This window comes from Belonocnema kinseyi, chromosome 8 (genome assembly GCF_010883055.1).
Source record: "Belonocnema kinseyi isolate 2016_QV_RU_SX_M_011 chromosome 8, B_treatae_v1, whole genome shotgun sequence".
NCBI lineage: Eukaryota > Metazoa > Arthropoda > Insecta > Hymenoptera > Cynipidae > Belonocnema > Belonocnema kinseyi.
Window position 1 is genome coordinate 10,329,678 of NC_046664.1, and position 27,572 is coordinate 10,357,249.

The window sequence follows — 27,572 nt, forward strand, 5'->3', positions numbered from 1 at the left end:
TAATTCTCTCACCAAAACTTAAATAGTTAAATTTTTAATTAAAAATTAATCTTAAAAGATATAAATTTTCAACTAAAGTTATGAATATTCAACGAAAGTATTCGAATTTTCCACGTAAAATGTAAACTTTGCAGTAAGAAGATTAATTTCTGACCAAAAAATACGATTTCTGAACAAAATACGTCAATTCTAATTGAACTTTGAAAAAAAAAGATTAATTTTGAATTAAGAAAATTAATTTCTGCTTAAAAAATACGAATTTTCAACAAAAAAAATTTTACTACCAAAAATCCAATAGTTAAATTTTTATTAAAAAAATTATTGTTCAAAAATATAAATTTTCAACAAAAACGATAAATACTTAACCATAATACTTGAATTTTGCTAACAAAAAGGTAAATTTGCAAAAGATTAATTTCCCACCAAAACACAAGTTTCAAATTAAATACAAATTTGAATTTTTAAGTAAAAAAGATCCTTTTTTAAACAAACGTGGAATAATTAAATTTTCAGTTCAAAAAAATTAATTTTTTACCAAACTGATGCATTTTTTACTAAAATGATGAATCCTCAGATGGGTTAATTGAATTTTAAATCTAACAGATTTAATTTTTAACAAAACAGTTCAGCTTTCAACCAATTTTTTTCAACCATAAAGATTAATTTTCTACAAAAAGAGGATTTTTCAACAAAATATATTGCCTCTCAGCCAAATAGTACAATTTCAACAAAGAAGATCAATTTTCGACCAAATAATTGAATTTTGAACTAAAAAAGATCAATTATTCACTAAAAATGAAATAGTTCAATTTTCAGTAAAAAATTATTTTTCTACCAAATGATTTTTTGTTCCGAAATGATGAATTTTCGAACAAGAAGATTAATTTTCTACCGAAGAAGACAAAAAAAATTTAACCAAACGTATGAGTTTTCAACCAAAAAATAATAATTTTGTATAAGTTTTCAACATATAAAAAAAATATTTCTTACAAAAAATGAAATAGTTAATCTATTTGATAAAAAAATTAGTTTTGAACCATTTTGTAAATATTAAAAAAAATTATTTTCTTTAAACTGAAAGTTCAACTATTTGGTTTCAAATTTCTGTATTTTTTAAAACTGTCTTTTTGGTAAAAAAATTAATCTTCTTGGTAACTAAATCACTTTTTTGGTTGAAAATTCATGCATTTTGTTAAAAATTAATCTTTTTTGGTATAACATTAATTTTTTTGGCTTGGAATGTTTTTATAAATTAAAAATTTATTTTTTTAATTGACAACTAATTTCATTAAACTGAAAATTCAACTATTTTGTTGTAAATTTCTGTGTTTTTTAAAACTGTCTTTTTGGTAAAAAAAATTATCTTCTTAGTAACTCAATCACTTTTTTGGTTGAAAATTCATGTATTTTGTTAAAAATTAATCTTTTTTGGTAGAACATTAATGTTTTTGGCTTGGATTTTTTTTAATTAAAAATTTATTTTTTTAACTGTCAACTAATTACTTTAAACTGAAAAATCAACTATTTTGTTGCAAATTTCTGTATTTTTTGATAAAAAATTAATCTTCTTGGTAACTAAATCACTTTTTTGGTTGAAAATTCATGCATTTTGTTAAAAATTAATCTTTTTTGGTAGAACATTAATTTTTTTGCCTTTGAATTTTTTTTAAATTAAAGATTTATTTTTTGGTTAAACATGACTCTTCTTCAGTTGAATATTCTGTTTGAAAATTTATGTGCATTGTTAAAAACTATTTTTTGTACAGAAAATTAATATTTTTTGTTGAAAAATCATTTCTTTGGTTGAAAAATATATTTTTTAAATGAAAAATTCCTTTTTGATGTTGAAAATTTATCTTTTTCAGTAGAATATTTATCTATTTTGTTGCAAATTTGTACCTGTTTTGTAGAAAATTCATCTTTTGGGTTGAAGATTCAATTATTTGTTAAGAATTAATTTTTTTGATTAAGTTTGCGTAATTTTAGTTAAAAATTAATTTCCTTAAATAAAATTAAACGATTTTGCTCCATTTTTGCTAGAAAAATAATATTTTTTCAGTTGTAAATTCACTTTTTTTTAATTCATGTTTTTTTTGCTTAAAAATTCAATTATTTTTTTCGGATTATTATATTATATATTATATATTATTATATAATTATATATATTTTTTGCTTTCTTTATTGAATAAAAATCTTTCGTTGAAATATAAACTACTAGACGAGATTTAATTTTTTAAAATCAAAGATTCCTCAGTTTGGTTAAAATTTTAACAATTGTTTTGAAAATTCCTATTTTTTTGCCTGAAAATTAATTATTTTAACAAAAAATGTAATTCTTTCATTTTTATTTCAAAATCTTGTTTGAACATTCATGTGTATTGTTAAAAACTATTTTTTGTACAGAAAATTACTTTTTTTTTGTTGAAAAATCATTTCTTTGGTTGAAAAATATTTTTTTAATGAAAAATTCCTTTTTGATGTTGAAAATTGATCTTTTTTAGTTGAATAGTTATCTATTTTATTGAAAATTTGCACCTGTTTTCTAGAAAATTCATCTTTTGGGTTGAAGGTTCAATTATTTGTTAAAAATTAATTTTTTTGGTTGAAGATTCATAATTTCAGTTAAAAATTAATTTCTTTAGATAAAATTAAACGATTTTGCTAAAAATTGTTATTTTTTAACTAAAAATGAAGCTAATCCATTTTTGCTAGAAAACAAATATTTTTTCAGTTGTAAATTAACTTTTTTTTATTTCAAAATTCAATTTTTTTGTTTGAAAATGCATATTTTTGGGTTGTAACAACATTTTGGATGAGATTTGCTTTCTTTATTGATTAAAAAATCTTTCGTGATTTTTTCGGAATTAATTTTTGAAAATCAAAGATTTCTCAGTTTGGTTAAAAGTTGCACTCTTTTCTTGAAATTTCTCATTTTCTTGTTTGAAAATTAATTATTTTAACTGAAAATGTAATTCTTCCATTTTTAGTTAAAAACTCAACTATTTGGTTGAAAATTCATTCAATTTACGTATCTCTTACGTAATTTTTTTTTCGGACACACCTATTTTTTAGAGAAAGATGAAAATTTTGTTAAAAAATGTTCTCCTGAATTTATTAAATTATTACCTAAATTTTTCTATCAACAGTCATTTATTTACTGATAATTGAATGAACAATTGGTTTTCTATTTTTATAAAAATGCCAAGTATTCCACTATTTTAAAAATACAAAGCATTTTTAACAAGAAATTTAAAACTTAACAATCTCGATTTATGTCATCTCGTAACAGTCACATTCAAATTATCCTCGATAATTTTTGCAACAATATTTTCATGAATATCGATAGTGCGTTTTCTGTACAAAGGGATATAATTAGATCTGTATAATATTCTACAAGTTCTCGTTTCTTTATCACAATCGAAAAATTTATAAGATCCAATAAATTCCACATCATCTATGATCCGCCCTGCGAAATTATGCAGTACTTCGAAAAATTTGGAAACCGAGAAATCTTCTCTTATCGAAAAGGTGATGTCAAATAAAAAGCTCAAAGGATAGAGAGAAATCGGATCAGAAATATGTTCCTTTTCTTTCATCCTCTTAATATCTTTCCAAATCCCTTCGAAATTTCTCAAATCTAATTTCACTTTCGGGGCAATTTTAACAATCTCAGGGCCTCTAACTAGTTTAAAAAAATGTAGGAGGGAGCCTTCGGTGTTGAATTGCTTTTCCAAACTCCGATAACCGGTGCTGAGATAATTTTCGAATACGGAAACTTGAAAAGGTTCTATTTCCGTTAATAGGAAATTTCCATGAGCTGCCATTTCCACTACTTTCCAGGAATCGTTCCAACTTCTTCTGGGATTGTCAGCTGGAGTGCCACCTTGTCCGTTGCAGAGTGTCATTATTATTTGTCCATTTAGTTTCAAAAAATCTCTAGCTGATATAAAGAAATTTTTCAAGAGGTTTCTGTTCTTTTCTATCCGCATTTTTCCGCCTACGTGTGGAAAATTGAAAATTATTTTATCAAATAGTTGGCTTCGTAACTCAGGATGACTCTTTAGATTCGTTGCATCGACTCCTAATAAGACTCGCACTCCTAGAAAAATTAAATTGTTCCTTTTTTGGGGATTTATTAAATATTAATTTTAGAATATTAGTTTATCGATATTTAACTAACCCTTTTCTTCGAGAATTTCCACGTTTTTTTTCGCAACATTGTTAACTTCAGTTTCGTAGCCAGATGCGGTGATAATAATATTCAAATTCTTTTTAAATAAGTCTAGGGCGAAGGAAAAGTTTCCTTCGCCCAAAAGTAAAACTTCATCTTCTTCGTTAAAGACTGCAAGCCTCATTTTAAAAATGTACTTTTTTAATCTGCAAGTTGGTTTTTAATTTTTTTTTTGGCACACAATCATCATTCAAGCTAAAAACCATAAAGACGAATTTTTAACAAGATTTTATACTCAAGAAAGAAATTAAATTATTAAACCTTCAAGCCATAAGACGAATTTTCTCTACAAGAATGAAATTTTCGAACAAAAAGTGTGAATTTTCGGTGAAAAATTAATTTACACGAAACTGATACATTTTTAAACAACAAAAATGAAATTTCAAACCAAGAAAATTATTTTTTGTTTACAAAAAAACCCAGAATTTTCAACTAAAAACATCAATCTTAAAAAATTGAACTTTGAACAAAAAAGATTAATTTTGAATGAAGAAAATCAATTTTTTACGAAACAAAAGTTTAAACAAGAAAATTAATTTTCTACCAAAAAATACCATTTTTCAACAAAATACGAAAATTCTAACCAAATATTTGAAATTTCTACTAAATAGGATGAATTTTCAACTCAAACAATAAAACTTTAACTAGAAAAATTGAACTTGGAAAAAAAAGATGAATTTTCAATTAAGAAAATTAATTTCTGCGAAAAAAATACGAAATTCGAAACAAAAAAGATCATTTTTCAACAAAAAATGCAATAGTTAAATTTCTAATCAAAAAATTTAATGTTTAATGAGAGATAAATTTTAAACTAAAATGATGAATATTCAACGAGAATATTTGTATTTTCCACGAAAAATATAAATTTGTAAACAACAAAGTTCATTTTCTACTAAAAAATACGATTCTTCAACAAAATACGTAAATTCTAACCAAATAGTTGAAATTTTTGCTAAAAGGGACGAATTTCCAACTCAAATAATGAATCTTTAACTAGAATAATTAAAGTTCGAACAAAAAAGATTAATTTTGAATTAGGAAAATTAATTTCTTCCAAAAAAGACGAGTTTTCAACCTAAAACGATAATTTTCCCATCAAAAAATAAATAGTTACGCTTTTAGTTAAAAATTTAATGGTTCATCAAACATCAGTTTTTAACTAAAATTATGAATATTCAACGAGAATATTTTAAATTTTATACGAAAAAAAGTTTAAACAAGAAGATTAATTTTCTACCAAAAAAAAAACGATTTTTTAACAAAATACGTAAATTCTAACCAAATAGTTGAAATTTCTGCTAAAAAGGACGAATTTTCAATTCAAATAATAAAACTTTATCTAGAAAAATTGAACTTGAAACAAAAAAGATTACTTTTCAATTCAGAAAATTAATTTCTGCAAAAAATACAAATCTTTAACCAAAAAAGATCATTTCCAACCAAAAATTTAATAATTAAATTTTGAGTGAAAAATTTTAATGCTCATTCAGAGATAAATTTTCAACTAAAATGATGAATATTCCACGAGAATATTTGAATTTTACACAAAAAATATAAATTTGTAAACAACAAGGTTAATTTTCTAATAAAAAATACGACTTCTCAACAAAATAAATCAATTCTAACCAAATAGTTGAAATTTCTACTAAAAAAGTCAAATTTTCAACTCAAATAATGAAACTTTCACTATAATAATTGAACTTTGAACAAAAAAGACTAATTTTGAATGAAGAAAATTAATTTCTGCGAAAAAAATACGAATTTTCAACCAAAAAAGATAATTTTCCAACGAAAAAATTCAATAGTTAAATTTTTAATAAAAAAATTAATGTTCAAAGATATAAATTTTCAACTAAAATGATAAATATTCCACGAGAATATTTGAATTTAACACGAAAAAGATACATTTTAAAACAAGAAGATTAATTTTTTACCGAAAAATAAGATTTTTCAAAAAAATACGTAAATTCTAACCAAATAGTTGATGTTTCTAATAAAAAGGATGAATTTTCAACAGAAATAATCAATCTCAAAGTAGAATAATTGAACTTTTAACCAAAAAGATGAATTTTTAATTAAGAAAATTAATTTCTGCCAAAAAATACGAATTCTCAGCCAAAAAATATAACTTTCCAACCAAAAATTCAATAGTTAAATTTTCAGTTACAAAAATTTAATGTTCAATCAGAGATGAATTTTTAACTAAAATGATGAATATTTTAATTTTCTACAGAAAAAAATGTTTAAAGAAGCAGATTAATTTCTACTACAAAATACAATTTTTCAACAAAATATGTAAATTCTAACCAAATATTTGAAATTTCTACTGAAAAGATTGGATTTTCAACTCAAATAATCAAACGCTAACTAGAAAAATTGAACTTAGAACAAAAAAGATTAATTTTGAATTAAGAAAATTAATTTCTGCGAAAAAATACGAATTTTCAACCAAAAAAAAAGATCATTTTTCAATCAAAAATTTAATAGTTAAATTTTTAGTTGAAAAATGCAAGTTCAAACAGAAGTAAATTTTTAACTAAAATGATGAATATTTAACGAGAATATTTGAACTTTCAACGAAAAAAATGTTTAATCAAGAAGATTAATTTTTTTACCAAAAGATAAGATTTTTCAACAAAATAAGTAAATTCTAACCAAATAGTTTATGTTTCTAATAAAAAGAATGAATTTTCAACTTAAATAATGAACCTTTAACTAGAATAATTGAACTTGGAACAAAAAAGATTTATTTTCTATTTAGAAAATTAATTTCTGCGAAAAAAAATACAAAGTTTCAACCAAAAAACATAATTTTCCAAACAAAAGTTCAATAGTTAAATTTTTAATTAAGAAAATTAATGTTCAAAGGTATAAATTTTCAACTAAAATGATGAATACTTAAATATAGTCCTTGATTTTTCCATCAAAAACGTAAATTGGCAAAAGATTATTCCACCAAAACACAAATTTCGAATTAAAGCTAAAACCCAAAAAGACGAATTTTCAACAAATAAAGATTTTATAGCCAAGAAAGAGATAAAAGTTTATCTAAAATTATTGAACGTTCAAGCCAAAAGTATGACTTTTCAACCAAAAATTAATTCCCACGAAACGGATGCATTTTTAACCAATAAAAATGAAATTTCAAACGAAGAAAATTATTATTTTTGGCAAAAAAAAAACAGAATTTTCAACTAAAAAAGATCAGTTTAAAAACAATGGAAAAGTTACATTTAAGTTAAAAAATTAATTTGAAAAAAAGGCTTTTCTCAACAAAGTGACTCAACTAAATCTTTCAAACAAAATCGCTGAATACTAAAGCAAAGAAGAATTTTAATACAAAAAGTTGCATTTGCATAAAAAAAAGAATTTTCTACTAACACGGATGAATTTTTAAATCAAAAAGATTAATTTAAAAAAGGCTACTTTTCTGCTAAAAAAGTTTTCAGTTTATTTTTCACAATCAAAACACGAATGTTTAAACAAGAAATAAGTTTCTACACACAAAATTTAGTTTTCTATCCATAAAGATTAATTTTTAACCAGAAAAGGATAAATTTTTAACAAAATAGTTGAATTATCTGCCAAATAGTTGCATTTTCATGCAAAAAGTTGATTTTTTTCAACGAAAAAGGATGCATTTTTAATGAAATAGTTAAAATTCTCTACCAAATAGTTGAATTTTTTCGAAGAAAGATGTCATTCCTGTTAAAGCAGGTGATTTTTAAAATTAAAAGTACATATTTTTGAAAATGAATTTTAAAGAAAAAGTTAATGTTCTACGAAAAGAGTTGAATTTTTAAACTAAAAATACGATTTTTTAACAGAACTTTTGTATTTGCAACCAAAAATGATGTCTTTTTAAGATAATTGTTAAATTTTCAACCAAATAATAAAATTTAAAACTAAAAAAAAATCTTCAGGAGAAAGTTTTTGCAAATTTGCAAAAATTGTGTACATGAGTGAGAGTATAACTTTTCATAGTACGGACGCATTTTTGACAAAATTTTATTAAAAGATATTCTTAAACATAATTTTTTAACAAAATAATTGAATTTCCAACTAAAAAAAATTATTTTCTGCGAAAAGAACAACTTTTCAACAAAATACACGAATTTTCAATCCATTTATTGATGGTTCCACAAAAATACAAAATGTTCTATCAAATAGTTGAATTTTGAACTAAAAACAGATCAATTTTTAACCATAAATGGAAGTTCAATTTTTAGTTCAAAAATTAAATTTTCCACAAAAACATGTAAGTTAAAACGATGAATTTTTTACAAGAATAGATGAATTTTTAACAAAAAAGTTCAACTTTCAACCAATTAGTTTTATTTCCAACCAAAAAGATACATTTTTAAGAAAAATGATGAATAATAAAATAGTTAATTTCAAATGAAAAACATCAATTTTCAACCACGAAATTTTAAAATGCACTTTTTAATTTTTAATTATTTTTATAATTATTAATATTTTAATAATTTTTTTTCAGAAAAAAAAATTAATTATATGATTCTTATATGAATTTGAAACCAAAAAGATAAATTTTTAACAAAATGATGAATATTGAACTGGAATACATGAATTTTCAATTAAATTTTTTCAAAGAAAATTCAGACTTTTGAAAATTTTTAGTTTTTTATAGCTTTTTACATTGAAATTTTAGTATTTTCCAACAAAAAAATATTAGGTTTATACCCAATGATTTTTTTTAGAAATAATAAAATTTACAAGCTTGCACAATTTCTGATGTTTTTAGTGTTTTTCGTCAGAAATTCAAATTTCTATTAAAAAATCACTAGGTTTAAAAAAAAGATTCATATTTTTTTGGATTATGTTATTGTTTTTCGTCGGAAATTGATATTAAAAAAAACTTAATTTAAACAAAAAATGATTCGATCTAAATTCAATGATTTTCTCGTCAAAAATTGAAATTTGTATCAACAAACTGTACTTCCAAGAAAATTCACAACTTTTCAAAGAAGATTTACAATTAAAGGCCATGTTAAAATTTTTCACTAGAAATCAGTTATTTTAAACAAAAAACAACAATTTTTAAACAAGATTCACAATTTGCAATTTTTTTCGTTATATTATAGTTTTTTTCGTCGAAACTTAATATTTTTAATAAAAAAAGATCATAGTTGTTTTAGATTAAATTCACAATTTATGTGAATATTATGCTTGAAAAAAGATTTACTATACTAGCAATTTTTTGTTAATGTTTTTTCTCAAAAAATGCTATTTTTAATACAAAATTTACTAGATATTTCAGAAATTTTTACATAATTTGTACAATAATAGGTTACGTAAAAAAACCTAAATTTTCATAATTTATCAAATTTACATGTTTTGTTCCAAAATGAACTATTTAGGTGAACAATGTGAAAATCTGTTTGAAAATTCTTTTTTTTTGTTAGTTAAAAATTAGTTTTTCCAACTAAAAATGTAACTATTTTATTTCTTATTCTAAATTTGGTTTTAAAATTGAAAATAGATCTTTTTGTAGAAAAATCATCTTTTTGGCTTGATGTTTTAATAATTTGTTTGCATTTTTTTCTTTCTTGACTAAAAAATCTTTCTTGGCTAAAACTTTTCGGATTAAAAGTTCATCTTTTTTGTAAAATTTTTGGATATTGTTAAAAATATTTTCGCTGTAATTAACCTTTTCTATTCGAAAAAAAGTATAGATGAATGTTAACATATTTCGTTTATAATTTGTCTTTTTTTTAGTAGAAAATTAATCTTCTTGGTTAAAAATGCATTTTCTTTTGTGAAAATTAAATTTTTTTGTTCAAACTTTTTCTATTTTTGCAGGTAAAGACTTACATTTTTTAAACTGAAAATATAATTATTCGATTTTCTAATCGCAATTTGTATTTTTTAGTTAAAAATTAAACATTCGGTTGGAAACTTATCTTTTTTAGTTGAAAATTAATATTCATGGTTCGAAATTCATGTTTTTGTTTATAAATTCTATTATTTAGATAACAATTCTCAAGTTTAGTTAAAAAGTCATTTTTTGTTTAAAAGTTAAAATTCTTTGATAAAAAATTTAACTATACAGTTTTTGGTTCAGAATTGCCCTGTTTTGGGTGAAAAGTCTAGTATTTGGTTGAAAATTGATTTATTTGTTTTGTTTGAGATTATTTATTTTATTTGAAAATACATCCGTATGATTACAAATTTAAATATTTGTTAAAAATGTAAGTAGTTTGTTAAAAATTAGTCTTTTTTTAGTAGAAAATTGATATTCTTAGTTGAAAATTCAGCTTTTTGTTTAAAAATTAAGATTTATTAAATCTAAATCTTCAAAATAAAAAAAATTTCAATTATAAATAATCATTGGAATTACAAAATTTTCAAATGTACATTTTAATTTCAAAAGTTATAGTCCAAAAGAGTTGCAGTTTAAGTGATTTAATTTGCAGTTCATTAAGTTTGAATAAGTTCGATTTTTAAAATTTCATTGGCCGTGAAAAATGTTTTTCAATCGGGAAAAAACTGGGAATTTTTTTTCTGGATGAATAATTGAATTTGGAAATCGGTCAATGAAAAAATCTGCAAAAGCACGTAACAAAAATAACTGAGGAAGTTTGAGGTTATATTTTCATCACCACAAATTTTTATACAAATATTTCATATTAAATGTACCGCTTCAATTTAGATTTTTTATAAAACTCACCTTCCTTTTTGCTAAAAAAGCCGAATGATAATATTTGATATCGTAATACTCTTTTAATAAACAGTATTTTATGTTTCAAACACGTGCGTCAGGTCTCTTTAAAATATAAAAAACACTTCATTCATTTAAATTTATTTGAAGAAACCTTGTTTCTACAAATATCAGTTATTATAACTCATGTTATTCATATTAAAATGAAATAATCGCCTTTCCATTTTCTGATGAACTTTTCTGTAAACAAACAGAAGAAACCATGATTTGACATGTCCGCCATTTTACCAGAACATCAAACACTAAGATACTATTGGCCAATATGCAACTAATCAACATGCAATATTTTTACCCGCGAAAATTAAAAATACAATGAATCAGTAAAAACTTCTCTTTAAAAACATTATTTTTTTCTAATAACTAAATTCAAAATCTTCCACCTATTCTCCAGTTTCCTCCTTTTTAATGAATTCCTCTTTTCTCCCCTGTTTTCAAGAAGACTCCCCTTTTTCTCGTGAATTTATAGAAGCCAATAGGAAAATCCAATTATTGTTCGTTAAATAATAATTTTCCTTATTTAAAATGTAATACTGCAATTTGGCTGAAAATTGGCCGTTTTTGGTTAAAAATTTCAATGTCATATGTTGCATTGAATATTAATATTTTTTGGTTGAAAATTCAACTACCTCGTGGACAGTTGGATTTTATATAAATAGCCAGATTTTTTCGTTTCGTATAGAAACTTCCTTATTAAAAATTAATTTTATAGCTTCAACATGAATTATTTTGTAGAAAATTCATTTTCTTATTAAATATGAAATTAATTAAAATTTTATTTTTAATTATTCCTTTTTGGTTGAAAAGTGATTATTTTTAGTTGAAAATTTAACTTTCTAACAAATTTTTCATTAATCTTTTTTGCTGTAAATTCAACTAATTGTTTAAAAAGTGAACTACTGTTTTGAAAATTAATTTTATTGGTTGAAAATTAAATTATTTTGTTGAAAATTAAAGTACTTTTAAAAAATATTATTTTATTAATTGGGGATTGAAGTAATATGTTAAAATTTCATTTATAAAGTAGATACTGAATTTTTCAAACTAACTATTCAACTATTTCATTTTATGTTGAACGTTAATCGATTTAGGTTGAAAATTCATCTACCCATTTGAAAATTGAACTATTTTCTTGAGAATTCATTTTTTAAAATACAAAATCAATTATTAAACAAATTTCAGTTTCGAAAAAAGTAATTTTAGTTGAAAATGTAACTATTAAATTTTGTAGTCATAATATACCTTTTCGGTTAAAAATTTAACTCATTTTTTATGATTTAATTTTATTGGTTAAAGATTAAACTATAATTGGTTTGTTTTTCAAATAGATCTTTTTTTCTTCTACATTAATTTTTGTTCATAATTCATTTTTTCTGGTTGAAAATTCCACTGTTTTGTTAAAAATTCAACTTCTGCTTAAAAATTCAGCTTTGGCGCTAAAAATTCAATTATTTCGGTAGAAAATTCAATCATGTTAAAAATTATCTTTTTGATTTAAAATTGAACGGTTTAGAAAATTTGTATTTTTTAGTTTAGTTCACCTGTTTTTCATTTAAAACAACAAAATATTCAGTTAAAATACCCACTACCACATGTTTAGTTAAGAATTCATATTTTTTAATGAAAATGTAACTATACTTCGTTGAAAGTTGATTTGGTTAAAAATGTATCCTTTTTAGTTGAAAATTGAACCATTTAGTTGAAATGCAACTATGTTTTGTTTGAAGTTGAATATTTTTTATTTGCAAATTCGACACTTTGGTTAAAATTATAATCTTATTTGCTTAAAAATTCAGCTTTGTGTTGAAAATTTATCTTTGAGGTTGAAAATTCAATTGTTTTGTAAAAAATTAACTCTTCGCTTAAAAATGAACTTTATGGTTGAAAATTCAACTGCTTTGTAGAATATTTCTCTTTTGAACTTGATAATTTGACTTTTTTGATAAGAATTTCTCTTTTTGAGTTGCAAAGTCTTTTATTTTGTGGAAAATTAAACTGTTATTTAGATGGAATATCATTTATTACATGTTTTGTTGATAATTCAAAATTCGACCATTTAGTTAAAATGCTACTACATCTGGTTAAAGTAAATCTTTCTTGTTTGAAATTCAACCCTATTTCTTCTGTCTCAAGAGCGTTTTGGGCTGTGAAATATAAAATAATCATAATAAAATACATAATTTTAAATTCTCAGAAGTTTCAGGATTAATAAAATTTAATTCAAAGTTGACTAGATACCGGATACCGAAGAATGAATCGATGTTAGTTACTGTGAACTTCATAAAAGTTATTATCACCTACTTTCGGCACCTTTTGCAAAGTACCATCCCGATAAGATAAAATAAAAAGGTGGAGTTTTGTGTGGCGAAACATGGAAGTTTGAAAATCCCATACAAGTCCGATTTTTTCCAACTTCGAGGCTGTAGGGGCGGAAAATTCTAGGAATTGCGGACTTATCGGATGCCTTCTCTAGTAGCACGATATTAGGTGCGCGCATGCGTAAATCGTGGGTGCAAATCATGAGCAAAATAGCACACGTAGTGGGAGAACCACAATTAGTGTGCGTGCCGTACGTGTGATGGCGTTTTAAGGGGAGTGTACACTTATCGGACGGGAAGTTATCAGACTTGTACTGTAAAACCAGCGCCTTCTGAAGGATGGAACCTTTATATTTGGTTCTGCCCAGATGGCACTTTGTCATTTGGATACGTCGAACTGCGGGCGGGGTGCTGAAATGCAGCCTCTCTGGCGTGGAAGCCAAACAGCCGATTGTGCTACAACTTTAATGATTCGCTTTCAGTATATATACCCGGTACCCATACGAGGGCTATTTTGTTTGTCTGGAGGCGTATTGCTGGAGGCCCCCTCTATATCGAAGAAGGTGCCCACAGCATACTCTCCTTGTTCCAGCTACTGCTCTAATTTTGCCACAATAGCATGGAGCGCAGTTTCTACCGAACAGCCTGCCTCTCTAAGGCGTGCTGCCCTCTATTTAGCGGGGAGGCCAAAAGCAGCCATGCCTGATATACCACTTCTCAGCTTTTCCAGCATCTTCAGGATAAAGGACGTTGAGCTGATCGGCCAGAAATCTTTTACGGCAGCGTAGCTCTCCTAACCAGGTTTGGGAATGAAGACCACTCTGCTATCTTTCTATGCAGATGACACGTGTTTTAGAACACTTGATATACCTCAACCCGCCCTGGTGATTTAAAGGGCAGAAGGACCCAACGGCCGATTCCACCTTCTTGATGTCCACGAAATTGACGGTGAAATTCCAGTGGGCTTTCTCCCTTTCTTAGTCCCAGCGTTCCATCCCTTGGTCGGTTTGAATTCGCTGAAAACCCGGGAAATGGACTTCCATCAGGTTGCTTGTTTGTCGTTAGCAAAGTCACAATCGTCGAGTTTTATGAGCCCGAGGCGAGCTTCCGGATTTTGTTACAGGATCTTTGGAGCCTCGCTGTGTCCGGAATATTCTTTGATTCCTCTCAGTAGCGTCTCCAAGCGTACTATTTATAAAATAGCAAATCCGTTCTGTTTGACCTATTGCACAAAGTTCTATTCTTTTTATGGAGTTTCTCCAGGTGGGTATTCCATTATTCTGCTCCTCTCCTAAACTTAACTGTGCTTGTAGGGCAATTATTCTCATATGATGTAGTCAGAGCCCTTCGTGTCGTTGTTCGTGGGGAATTCTACAAGCCTGCCTTTGAGTTTCTCTTTATATGAGTTCCAAAGTGTATTCCTCGGGTTTCTGATCTTAGAAACAGCCGTTTTTTGCAGGGATAACCGGAACAAGATATTTTTGTTGTCCGAGAGAGACTACTAGTCGGAGTCTCACCAGCCAACATCCCTGCTCCTCAATTCTTACGAGCAGAGTCTTATCGATAACCTCACTCCTGTTATTAATCTGAAATATGGGAGTATCACCCCTCACACATTACACACATTACTTCCCCATACTGTATGGTGGGAGTTTGCATCACACCCCAGCAGCACAGGAACCCTCTTTTCCTAGCAGTGCCGAATTAGAGTCTCCACCTCACTAGGAGATGGATGCCTCTCAGCATCGCCCGGTAAATAAGCCCTAATAAAGAGGAGATTCCTGGAGTAGAAGTTAGGCACCAAAATCGCATCCATATCCTTGACTGCTATGCATCCTGTTAATATGTTTACGCGCGGCCACTTATTTATGGTGACATACTCTCCCAAAGCAATAATCCTTTCTCTGTATACCCAGGATTTGGGGCGTATCCAGATGCTTCTATCACCTTCCCCCGGAGCCCCTGATTGAAAATTCGGGACATTCGACAACCAGAATCCAGCCTCTTCCTTTCGGCCTGGCTCCGTGTTTGTCGGAATAAACCTTGTACGAATCAAGTCGTAGAATGGGATTCTGAAAAATTGTGTGCCTCAGAATGGTCGACGGATCCTTGCGGGTGCCGGCTATTAGTACGGTCTCTCTGTGTTACCTTTGGAGGGACGCCGTTTCCTTGATCTCCTGGTTTATTCCCTCCTTGAGCCTAAATGCTGGAGTTCTCTCTACTATCCAGTCTCGCGACAAGATGTCTAGGGCCTCCCCGTGAAACTAAAAATAAGAACTTTTCTGTTGTCAAAAAGTAATTTCGTCGTCTAAATCGAATTTTGAATAAAACTGTCTTTATAGTATCAGTCAAAGTTTTGCATCAACTTACGAAAAGTTTATCACTCCCAAGGTATCGCGGAACCTTGTGCCTGGTGAGAGGGCTTGAGGGTTTCATCAAACTATAGATTTGGAAAAGGTGAACCAGAGAATTTGCATCGAAAGATGTAGCTGCTTTGGAGTACTGACAGAATCTGGTATGTGGGATCTAAACCAAAGAAAGATGCTTCCAGAGGGTAATAGCAAAGCCTTAAGGAATATCGAGGTCTCGAGTTCTCATGCTCCCAAGATAAAATGTGATCACCGTTGCAAGGGATGAATGGCAACAAGGTTAACACAGCCTCTCATGGGCTGACACGTCAATCTCTTTAGAGATATCCTCCGTCAGCCTGTCTAACTCCTCAGGAGTTAGATAGACTTTAGTATAATCGGAGGAAACAACAACTGTCACTAGAACGTTGTTAGCCTTCTGAACGAAAGTGCGGCCTGGTGTATCCAGAGCATTCTGCCGTTTCAACTCCCTGTTTAAGGGATTGCTTTAGAATCATTCACCCTTTTGCCTGTAAAACATATCTGAGGAATTGCTCCATATGAAGTGCCCGCAGTCACTGCCCCCTGTGGAGTGTCTTGGCTGCTGTTTGCGAACTGCGCTAAGCGGTCTCTTTTTCTTTGTGCATCGCTACGGTTTTTCTTTTTCTTTACAGAGAGTCTGGTAAGCTGTTCTTCCATTGTGTTAATAAGATTTCCACCATCTTGGGCAAAAGTCTACCGCTGTTAATGCTCTGCCCCCTAAGGGTAAGAAGGTAGAAAAGTGTCCCGGAATGGAGACCTCGTTGATTTCATTTTTTGTGTGTGTCGCTCATTGGTTCCACGAAAAGCTAGGGAAATAAGGCTTACCCCCCGCAGAGCCCCGCTCCCCCGAGTGAAAATGCGTTGACTTGAGTTCGACTTGGTTATGTCTTGAGTTCGTCTCCAAGACATCGATGTCTGGCTGCGTCTCAAAACTTAGTCGAGACATAGGCCATCGTCTTACTTTTATGGCTACGACAGTCAAAACGGCGTTTACTTGTCTCAAGTCAAGCCTTATGTTGGTTAAGACGATATTTACTTGCCTCAAGACAAGCGTTGTCTTGGCTGACATGGTCGAACCTTTTTCTGCTCATAAATGAGATTAAAAATTGATGGATGAAAAATTTTAAATTATTAAATTAGTAATTTTTAATTGAAAAATCCAGAAGTTGTGAGTTTGAACGAGAATAACCCTTAAAAAAATTCTTCAAAAATATAAAAATTGTATCTTTCTAGAAGGATTTCCTAAGCCATCAGAAATACGTAAAAACAAACAACATATTCGGTATCATCGTTAAACAAGTATAATACAAATGAAAATACTTAAATAAGTTGATTGAATATATATTGTATAAATATATACAAGATTGTATAATCATTAACAAAGATTATCTTTTATGACAGTCAGAATGACCCTTTTTGTTAGGACAGGTATACACTGGAAATTATAAACCGCTCGTGTCAGAGTCATAAAAATTAGGCTCGAGAGATAAAATTATGCCTTAAAGACATAGAAACTTGTCTCCAAGATATAAATTGAAGCCTGGCTCCGTCTCAAAACTGAGACATGCTCAAGTCGAACTTTTCGACTTTAGCATGTCTTGATTATGGGCAATTCAAGTCGAACTCAAGTCGAAGCATTTTTACTCGGGCCATTCGGCCAAGACATGAACATCTGTTCGTCTGGTACGCGTTGCTTTCAAACAGCAGCCAAGGAACCTTACAGGGGGCCATGTATACTGAGATATCATCTTGAGAAAATTCTCAGGCTCGTTTTATGGACAAGAGTTGGTACGCCAGAAGCATCCGGGAATGACCCGAATTAGCCTAGCAATGCCTGAGATTGGAATATTCATGATGCAGATTAACCTACACTACAGCAAAGGCGGATCAGTGCTTCTAACGAGGCGTATGTCAGTGGTGCAGAGAGGGATTGTCTTAATCCAAGAACTCTGGTTATATAGGGCAATGATTAGTGGCTTGAGAGTTTGTGCCTTAATATATAACCTGCCACGTGAAAAACCACCAATGTCATACAAAGCCCTTAAGGGTATGGATGCGATTTTGGTTCCTAACTCTTCTCCAGTGACCTCACCGTCGTTAATGTGAGAATCAGGGGCAGAATTGAAGAAGGGTAAGAGGTGTGTGTTTCCTCGATTTTTTTAACGACGATGCCGAAGGGCCCAATTTCCTAGAGGAGTGGGGACTCTAATTCAGTACCGACAAGTGAACAAAATTCCTCTGCTGGTTGGACAGTTACACGAAACATGATACATTGTACATGCGCTAAACTTCACTTTTAAAATGGATTTGTTTTTATGAATTATGCCCTTCACAATAGCAAATAAACAAGAACAAATAAATAATTATGTCTGCAATGGGGAAACTGCGTAACATAGTGTTATTCCATGCCAGCATTTGAATTTTAAAGATTAAAGGAACAAAAAGTGTTGCAAAGTGTTTGCGTTACTAAATAACTTACAAAACATCATTTTAAATGAACTAGAAAGTCGCATATACCTGAATAATTGTCAGTTTCTCATGAAAAATTAATTTTTTTTACAATGAATAGGTATATTAAAGGCGAATGTAGGTTATGTTATAATGACGCGACGGATGCGATACATGCGCCCGAATGTTTTGATTCAGACGTATAATACTAAACTAGCAATGTATTATACGTAGTAAATACACATATAAAACCGCGTATAATGCCTAGAGTATTATACGTTCTCAGCCCTGGATTTAATTGAATACCTAGCGGGGACTAGATATCCTCTAGGGAGAGTTGAGACACGTTTTTCCCTAACCTTAATAACTAACTTTCCCAATAATTTATCATGTTCTTGTTCGAGTGTTGTCTCTATTGTGTATTAAATCCTCTTAAAAATAAAATTGTGTTTCGAAAATAGCTGCAACTCGTGCCAATCAAAACTCATACAAGTTTAACTAGTTCTGGTACAGCGGCTCCAATCAGATTTGGAATACCCCGTGTCTAAACTCTCCTTCGAGGATCTCTAGCAGGGACCTGAGCTGGAGATTCTAAATTATTGTAGAGGTACTTTCATATTTTAGATTAAAAACAGGAGTAAGGTTCTCGATTTGACTCTATGCTCGGAAGAACTGAGGAGCAGGATAGTGATTTGGGCAGTATCTGATAAGGAGTCTCTGTCAGACCACACATATATCTTGTTTTGATTGGCCCTTAGAAAAGCAGGGTATTCGAAGATCAGAAACCCCAGCCTGGGGCCAAGAGAGGATTAAGGCCGACTAGAATTTGGCCGCCAAGGTCGTTTATATCAACATGGTGGAATGGGCCTATGAGTCCTTTTGTCCCTTTGAAACGCCAGAGGGGGTGGCGTTTATCCAATTCTCTTACAAAGGGTGTGGATTTCGCCGTCCCTACACTAACGGAAAAATATAGGACAATCATTGTCCTTTATTCCCAATTCTGAGAAGGAGGACTACACTGCTCCTAAAGATTCTGGCCAATCACTTCAACGTCATCCATCTCGAAGACGCCAGAGAAACTGGTCGAGAGATATATAAGTTGCGATGTGCTTTTATTTTCCCGCTGCCGGGAAAGTTCGAACAGCTGCTGGAACAGGGAGGGAATACTTTGGGCACCTTCTTGTATATAGAGGTTGCCTTCATCAATAACCCTCCGTAAGTCCAGGTGTGATGTGCCGGACCAGCCAGTAAGCTACATAGAAAGTATGCTACGTCTGAGATGACTCAGATCCATGTAAGGCCAAGGCCTAATCAGGGTAATAGTGCCCCGTGGATGCCCACAGGGGGATTTCCTGTCATGTCTCATCTGGTGCATGATAGTGGACAGCCTCCTTCTTAGGCTAAATGAAGAAGGGTGTTATACCCGGGGATACGTGGACGAGTCTATAATCCTAGTCGAAGGGGGAGGGGGGGGGCTCACCTGGAATGGTTAATCCTAGATAGTAAACTGACCTGAACAAAACACTTTCTGACCCAGTGGAGGAAGTTTTTCATGACATTTTTGATGCACAGCAGAGCCTTTGTTTTGATGTGGTGTCTAGGGCCCAGAAAGCTTGCATGATTCTACTCAACTGTCCTTAAACCAAGGCTTCTATCCGCGGCCGTGGTCTAGTAGCCACTGGTGAAACTGAAAATGATGCAGTACGGGCTGCAACAATTACAAACGCTAGCGTTATGGGGCTAATGGGAGCAATGAGGACTACTCCCACAGCGGCGATACGATTTATCCTCTGTAAAGAATTCCTATACGTTACGACAACTGCCAAAGCGGCTCACGCGATTGCGATTCTGGCAGGAGCAAATAGGATGGACTTGTGGACTGGATACATTAGGCTTTCAAGTGACACTGACACACTGCTGATTCTAGAATTAAGGCAGGATAAAATAATAAAACGCTTCAACTTGACTAAGACATACCGCGTCTACATCTCAAGCAGAGATATGTGAAAAGAAAATGGTAAGTTGCTCAAACAAGGGGACATTTCGTGTACACGGCATACCACCGCTTTTCAGGCGGAGGTCGTAGGCGTCCTTTGTTGCGGTGATGTTTCATTAGAAGAAGGCGTCGCTAGTAGGCACATTGCAATCTGCTCAAACAACCAAGCTTCATTAAATGCGGTTAGGAAACCTGACATAACATCAGAGCTAGTTTGTGAATACAAAAAGGCATTACACCAACTTGATGAAAATAACAACATGCTTCTCATATGAGTTCCTGATCACACAGGGATCAAGGCCAACGAAAAGGCGGAACTGTATGAAAAAGACAGTATATTGAATGAATACATAGGACTGGAACCCATACTGGGACTAGTGCTTGTAGTATTTGGATGACCATCAAAGGCTATATCCGTACGACGCACCGGGAATACTGGGAAAAACCCCAGGGTTGCCGGTAGGCGAAAGCTATTCTGGGCTATATGTACAGGATGGCCAAAGCCAGGGAAATCCTGGGTTTACCCAAGAAGGACATAAGACCAGTGGTTCAGATCCTTACAGGACACAACCACGTGAACTATCAGATGCACGAAATGAGGCAGAACCCAACGGCAGAGTGCAGGAGATGCGGTAGAAATGATGAAACATCCCTGTTTGTGTAATGATAGTGCTCGGTATTAGCTAGGCTCAGGCAACAAACCCTTATTTCGCATTTAATTGGACCTAAGGAAATTATAAGGCGATTAGTGGTTGAGATACTGGACTTCAACAAAAGTCTGAAGTCAACTACTGTGAGCGAATAGTTAATCGTGTGGCACAATAGGCTTTATAGCTTAAGCATCAGGGAGCTCGATCGGGACACCCCGCCCACATTTATACTAGTAAACTGAATGAAGCTCATATACTAAACTAAATTAAACTTTAATTTTTCCATTATTGTATAATATGTGCGATTGATAAAAGCTCTGAATAAGCAGAATTGTTTCTTTTTAGATTTGTTTATTAACCTTTGATACAAAATAAAATGGTTTACTCTTGTGACACTCTCTCGTACGACGAGCCATGCCTTATAAACAACATAATTTGTTTTCTGAATATATTCTTAATTCTTAAAACAAGTTTAATTTTTAAAACAATTTCAATTTGTGTAAACACCCAAGAGTAGGAAACAAAGGGAACTTAGGAAACAAATTAGCACCTAAAAATATTCCAATTTTTTGAAAAGTGATAAAAATAAAATATTTAAACAAAATAAAGTTAAAACAATTAAAATAAATAATATCCAGAATTTGAAACTCATACCTGTAAGTATAGCCCTAAGTTTCTGAGAACCATTTTTTGATAAAAAACAAACGATACGTTTATCATATTTTACATAGGAAAATAATATACGGTAGTTGGTGCCTAAGCAATCCCATGACATCAAAAACAGTAGCTGCTCGATTTCATATGAATTGGTCTCATGTTTTTTTAAAGCTTAAACTAAAATTCTTGAATCGATTAGTACGTATCAAACTCAGGATGAACAGTTACGTCACATTCGTCATCAGGAAGGCGCTGACAAGTGGGAATAGGAGGAACTTCACAGATGCATTTCACACATACAGAACTGTAATCTGTTGCTTGATTTAGTTCATCCCCAATTTGCATCTCGATATTACCGAATGTGCATGTAGCTATAAAAAAGGAAAATAAAATAGTGAAATGGTATAATCTTTTACAAAAGAATTTTGTCTAACTGATGTTTTCTTTTCGCAAATTAAAACTGTGTATTTACCAGATTCGTCATCCACAGATTTCCTAGCATTTTCAGATTTGGAAATAATAATGTCGTTTTTGTTTTCTGCAAAATGTATACTTTTAATTAATACAGGCCTCGGACGCACGACATTTTTTGACTATTTTTTTTAACGTTGCATCTATTTTGCTAGTACGCTCAACTCTCAATTCTAGTCCGCCTCACCTTCGGCGCAGAATCGGGAGTTAAGTGTATTTAAAAAAATTGACACTCGTCATATTTTTTGCTAGATTCACTAAAATAACAGTCACCATTTCAAAATTAAAAATTTCAGAACATTTCAAGATTTTAAAGATTTCGAACATTTTCAAAACTTTTAAAAAGAATGTCTGATTTCCGAAAATAATTCGAGATTTCAAAGATATCAAAAAATTTCAGAGGTTTTTTAAAGAATTTAAAATAGTTTCAGGGATTTGATAGGATCTTAAAAGGATTTAAATGTTTTAGTGTATTTTGAGATTCCATGGGATTTCAAGGTTTTAAAGCAATTTTTAAAGATTTCAAAAAGTTTCATCTGATTTTGGAGGATTTTAATGTTTTAAAAGATATTGAAGAATCAATTGTATTTAAAATTAAAGAATTGTAAAGGTTAGAAAGTTATTTCTATATTTATTTATTTATTACAAATTTAATAATTATTCATTTACTTAAGTGAAAAATACATAATTTTAGACTATAAACATTTCAAGTTAATGAAGCTTCAATTGTGAAAAATAATTCTTGAAAATTAAATCGTTTGCAATTCTATATTTTCAAAATTATAGAATTTTCCATATTGTAGCCATTCAAAATTATAGAACTTTAAATTCTAAATCTTGAAAATTGAAGACTTGAATAATCTTTAATTTTGAAAATTTAAAATTAAAAAATACGAAAGATTTAAGTTCTACACTTCAAAATTCGTTAATTTCGATGATTTACGTAAAAAAATTCGTTAATTTGAAAGATTTTACTAAATTTAGGACTTTTTATTTATACATCTTTAAAACTGAATAAATTTCAATTTTAAATCTTCACAATAAAATGTTTTGCAATTTTAAATCTTCGAAATTGAAATATAAAAACAAATAAAAAAAAATAATAAAATAGAAGAATTTTGCACTGCAAAGTCTTCAAAATTAATTTGCATATTCCAAACAAGCGTTAAAATGTATACATCTTTAAAATTTAATACATTTTTATTTTAAATCTTCACAGTTGAATATTGGTCTATATTATATCTTTGAACTGAAACTATAAAAAAAACATTCCAAATTGCACAGTTTTCTATTATACACAGTAGATATTGAAAAATTCAACTGCATTCAAAATTAAAAAATTTCCCATTAAAATTAAAATTAAAAATTACATGATTTTGAACTATATGCATTCTTAATGAATAAATCTTCATTTGTAAATCTAAAAAATTAACGAATTTTCATTGATACATATTCAAAATGGAACTAAATAAAAACAAAAACGTTCAAAATTACATACCCACCTTTAAAGTTTAAATCTTCACAAATGAATATTTTTCAATTTTAGATGTTCAAGATTAAAGAATTTTCCTTTGCTACTATTTTTAAAAAAGACACTAATTATGTTTTTTGTTAGATCGGCTACAATAACATCAGTTATTTAAAAATAAAAATTCCAAAACATTTAAAGATATTTAAGATTTAAAACAGTTTACAAAGCTTTTAAAAAATATTTCTGATTCCTGAAAATAATACGAGATTTGATAGATTAGAAGAAATTTTAAAGCATTTTTAAACATTTTATCTTATTTTAGGGATTTGAAAGGGCCTTCACACTATTACAAATTTCTGAAAAAATTTTAAGAGATATTTCAAATTTCAAGATAATTTACGGAATTTCTATGTGTTTCTATGAACTTTAGGGAATTTGCCACACCTGCGCGTTCTTGTAAAAACTTAGAGGACTTTAAAGATGAAAATTTTCTTTATTAACTTTAAAAGATTTGCAATTTTTTCGGTATATTTTATATGATTACAAAAAATTTCAAAAGATTATAAAGGGATTTTATCATATTTTAGGGCTTTATAGGCTTTTAAAAAAATTAAAATCTTCCATAATATTATAAGAAATTTCTGTAGTCTTTAAGGGGTTCAAATAAATAAAAGTTCTTTAGGGATATCAGAATACTTCAACCGACTTCACGGGTTTTTAATAGATTTCAGTGAATTTTAAAGCATTTAGAATATTTTAGAAGTTTTAAAAAGGTTTCAGAGGATTACAAATATTTCATCATTTTTAAAGGGTTTTAAAATAAATGAAAGTTTTCAAGATGTTTCATGGAATTTTACTAGAGATTTGTAGGATTAATGATAAGATATGAAAAATATTCAACCCCTAGATTTAATGTTTAAAAAATTATCTGAAACTGTTTTGCTACTATTTTTCGAAATTCATGCTAACACTGATACTATTTTGAATATCATAAATAAGTTTAAAGCCTCTTAATAATTTATAGAAAAAATATTTTTAAATTTTTAAATATCAAAATAAAGAAGCAACTTACGGCATCTGTAAGAAACACTACAGTCGTTCTGGGGAGATTGTTTATTATAATAAACAGGAGAACACTTTTCTTTTATTTCGTAACTACTTCTTAAATCAGTTCCGCAATAATTTCCCTGTGGCGTTGAGCAAAATGGTTCTACATTTTCTCCTAAAATTAAAAAAAAGTTGAATAAGAAAATAAAAAACGATATGGAAATATAAAAATCCGGAAATTATAAATGAAGTCGTTATTTTCTTTTTGTAAAGTAATTATTTTTACCTTGGTATCCTGGTTTGCAATAACAAGATTTATGCGGCTCTCCTTCAACCTCAAAATAATCACCTTCTAAGTATGTTGTCCCATTAACAACACATTTTGCTCTATCTTCGGCTTCAGCTATAAAAATTCAAATTGTTCTAATCTTTAAAAATATCTATGCAATTACACGAGCCGGCCTTGCTGATCGTAAGTTTAATTAACGCTTATATAAAACTGGGTAAATTGCAATTGTAAGTATTTTATATAAAAAAAAGTAATTTGTTGCTCACAATTAAGAAAGAATTAGCAATAAAATAAAAACTATTTTTAACTACGCGCTACTACCCACACACTAATTATTGTTTCTGTAGAAAAACCGTGGTTTATTTTCCAACATTTTGTTATAGATTTTATAGAAAAATTTATATGATTTTCAGAAGTTTCCTTATTAAAGCGAGAAAATTCTAATTAATTCTAAATGAATGACACAATTTTTTCCACATACAATTCTTTAAAATTTGCAGATTATTTCTCTCATTGACAAAATATGATTTTCAGTAAGTGCATGTGCAACCAATACGGCACTTTTGATACTTTTCTAACATTTAAAAAACATAAAAAATATATTTGCAAGGTATTTGTGGATAAACTTTTCATCAAGGCTGAATTAAATTTGACTACTAAAATTTTATCTCTGAAATTATTTTGTCTTTTTATAAAAAACTTGGATTAAAAGTTTAAGAGTAAGAAAAATGTGACATTTTATTACTTCAAGACAGGCGCATACAACAGTAATTTAATTTATATTTGATATTGAGCTTTATTGTTAAATAACAGTGAAAATTGTATTTTTCAAATAATAGAAAATAATCATTGTTTTGTATTTTCATTACATTATTTATATTTAAATAATAATTTAAAATTTCAAAACTTAGCACAAATAGAATTTACAGGATATTTAAATCAGTTCTTGCTCGAATAATCCTGTAAATTTGACTTTGTTTTTAGGATTTTTCTTAGAATATAATTCTTTGATTAAATTTTTAAGACTTTTTTTCTTTAAAATTTTACTGTTTCGTTAACATTTTTTAGAAGTATTATTTAAACTGAAATTTTAGCTCTTCCATGTTTGCAACTTTCTCTGTTGTGGTAAACATTTATCTTTTTGGTTAAAAATGAACTTGTTTGACTTATAAATTGGTTTTTCACTAAAAATTCATTTTTAACTCAAATTTAACTATATAATGTTTATTTAAACATCCATCTTCTTCAGTTGAAAACTAAAAAATTTGTTTGAAAATTTCTTTATTTTATGCAAACTTTATCTTTTGTGGTAGCATATTAATATTCTTGGTGATTAATTCACCTTTTTGGTTAAAAAATCAACTATATTAGGTTAAAAATTCCATTTAAAATTAATACATTCTCTTGAAAATTCATGTATTTCGTTAAAATTGATGCTTTTTTAAAAAATTAATCTTTTTGTTAAAAATTTATTTTTTCGATTGAAAATCAGTTTTTTTCTTATTAAAAATGATTTTTTTTAACCAAAAATGTAAATAATTTTTTATTTCGATTTTTTTTACAGGCATTTAATCTTTCTCGTAGAATATTAATTTTTTTGTTCGAAAATTTAACTGTTTCGTTAAAGTTTCCGTTTCCGGCACCGATCCCGAAAGAACTCTTTTTTGTCAAGTGGTGTATTTTTGGCTTTGGTTTTGCAGAAAAGTCAGAAAATGCGGAGATCGAGTGTAAAGGAAGAAGGGTGAGTGAAGGCAAAGGTGTAAAGGGTGAAAGTGAGTGGTTTGAAGTAAAAATTTGGAGCGTGTGAAGTTTCTGAGGTTAAGAGTAAAAAAATAGTTGCTTGGTCAGGGAGGCAAGAGGTAGGTGATAAAGGCGGGAAACGTCATGGAGCTTTGGGTAAGTTAGGATGCCGACGACGCGAAGTCCACAATCTGGCGCCAGAGGGTAACAGTTACTGGACAATCGCACAGAGCAGAAAACTGTAGTGGCTGAAACAGCTGACGTTGCTGAAAGCATTGGAAGTGGGGGAATGGGTGACGTTTATCGCAGTAACAGCAGCGGTGATGAAAGTGCCGAGAAGTCGACCCGGGTGGGGAGGGTAGCGGACTCAGGTACGGGCAAGCAACTCTGAAGGCCCTCAAATTTACAGCGCCTTAACAAGCTAGGCAACGAGGGTTTGAAGAGAAGTCTGGACGAATGGCAAAAAAAAGGCAAGCGCGACTAGCAGTGAAGGGGAGGAAAAAGGGAAAAGAGTGGCTGGGGAAGATGAGGTAGAAAGGGACCAGGATAACAAGAGAGTTAGAATTAAGCGGAAAACACCAGAGAAAGATAGGGGGGGGGGGGGAATGTTTGAAAAATTGGAAGCTCTCATTAAAGGGTTTAGAGAGGAAACAAGAAAGAGATTGGATGACATGAATAGAGATATGATTAGGCAGGGAAACAATGGAAGGGGGGAAGTGAAAAAGGTCAGAGAAAAATGGGAAGATTTGGGATAGACGTTGGAAGGAGGAGAAAGACAAGGTTTGGGGTAATCTAGAGAGCATTGAGAATAGACAGAGAGAGGTTGTCGAACAGAGATCTAGAGAAATAAAACAGTTGGAAGAACTGGTATTCAATGTAGAAATTAGGAATGAGCATATGGGGGAAAAGACAGAAAAGGAGGAAATAGTTAAAGGGAATGTGAAGAACGTCCGAAGGTAAGGGTAGAAGGAGTCAAGAGAATAGGAGGGATAAAGGAAGAAAAAGAAGGAATGTTTCTAGTGAAAGTGGGGAGTGAGGAGTAGAAAAATAAAATTATGGAGGGAAAAAATTATTGAGAGGAAGAAGGGAAATAATTGAAGAAGATCTGATAGGGGGGGGGGGGGGGGG

The 27,572-nt window shown here is 29.8% G+C and overlaps 2 protein-coding genes across 2 annotated transcripts in view; both read right to left on the minus strand.

Moving 5' to 3' along the window:
• Positions 1 to 3,166: 3,166 nt before the first annotated feature.
• Positions 3,167 to 11,193, minus strand: LOC117177892 (ferredoxin-fold anticodon-binding domain-containing protein 1 homolog). Its single transcript, XM_033368962.1, has 3 exons — positions 10,920 to 11,193; positions 4,181 to 4,426; positions 3,167 to 4,099 (listed from the first exon to the last, which is right to left on the minus strand). The coding sequence occupies exons 2-3, from the start codon at positions 4,353 to 4,355 to the stop codon at positions 3,276 to 3,278; spliced, it is 999 nt and encodes a 332-aa protein (XP_033224853.1). The 5' UTR covers positions 4,356 to 4,426; positions 10,920 to 11,193; the 3' UTR covers positions 3,167 to 3,275.
• Positions 11,194 to 21,103: 9,910 nt separating this feature from the next.
• The window catches only part of LOC117178145, an 18,043-nt gene continuing 11,574 nt past the window's right edge, over positions 21,104 to 27,572 (minus strand). Inside the window, exons 4-7 of the mRNA XM_033369406.1 lie at positions 24,702 to 24,818; positions 24,441 to 24,590; positions 21,899 to 21,964; positions 21,104 to 21,797 (exon numbers count right to left, since the gene is read on the minus strand). Coding sequence (XP_033225297.1) covers positions 21,622 to 21,797; positions 21,899 to 21,964; positions 24,441 to 24,590; positions 24,702 to 24,818 — 509 coding nt within the window. The 3' untranslated portion in view covers positions 21,104 to 21,621. The remainder of the gene's footprint in view (positions 21,798 to 21,898; positions 21,965 to 24,440; positions 24,591 to 24,701; positions 24,819 to 27,572) is intronic.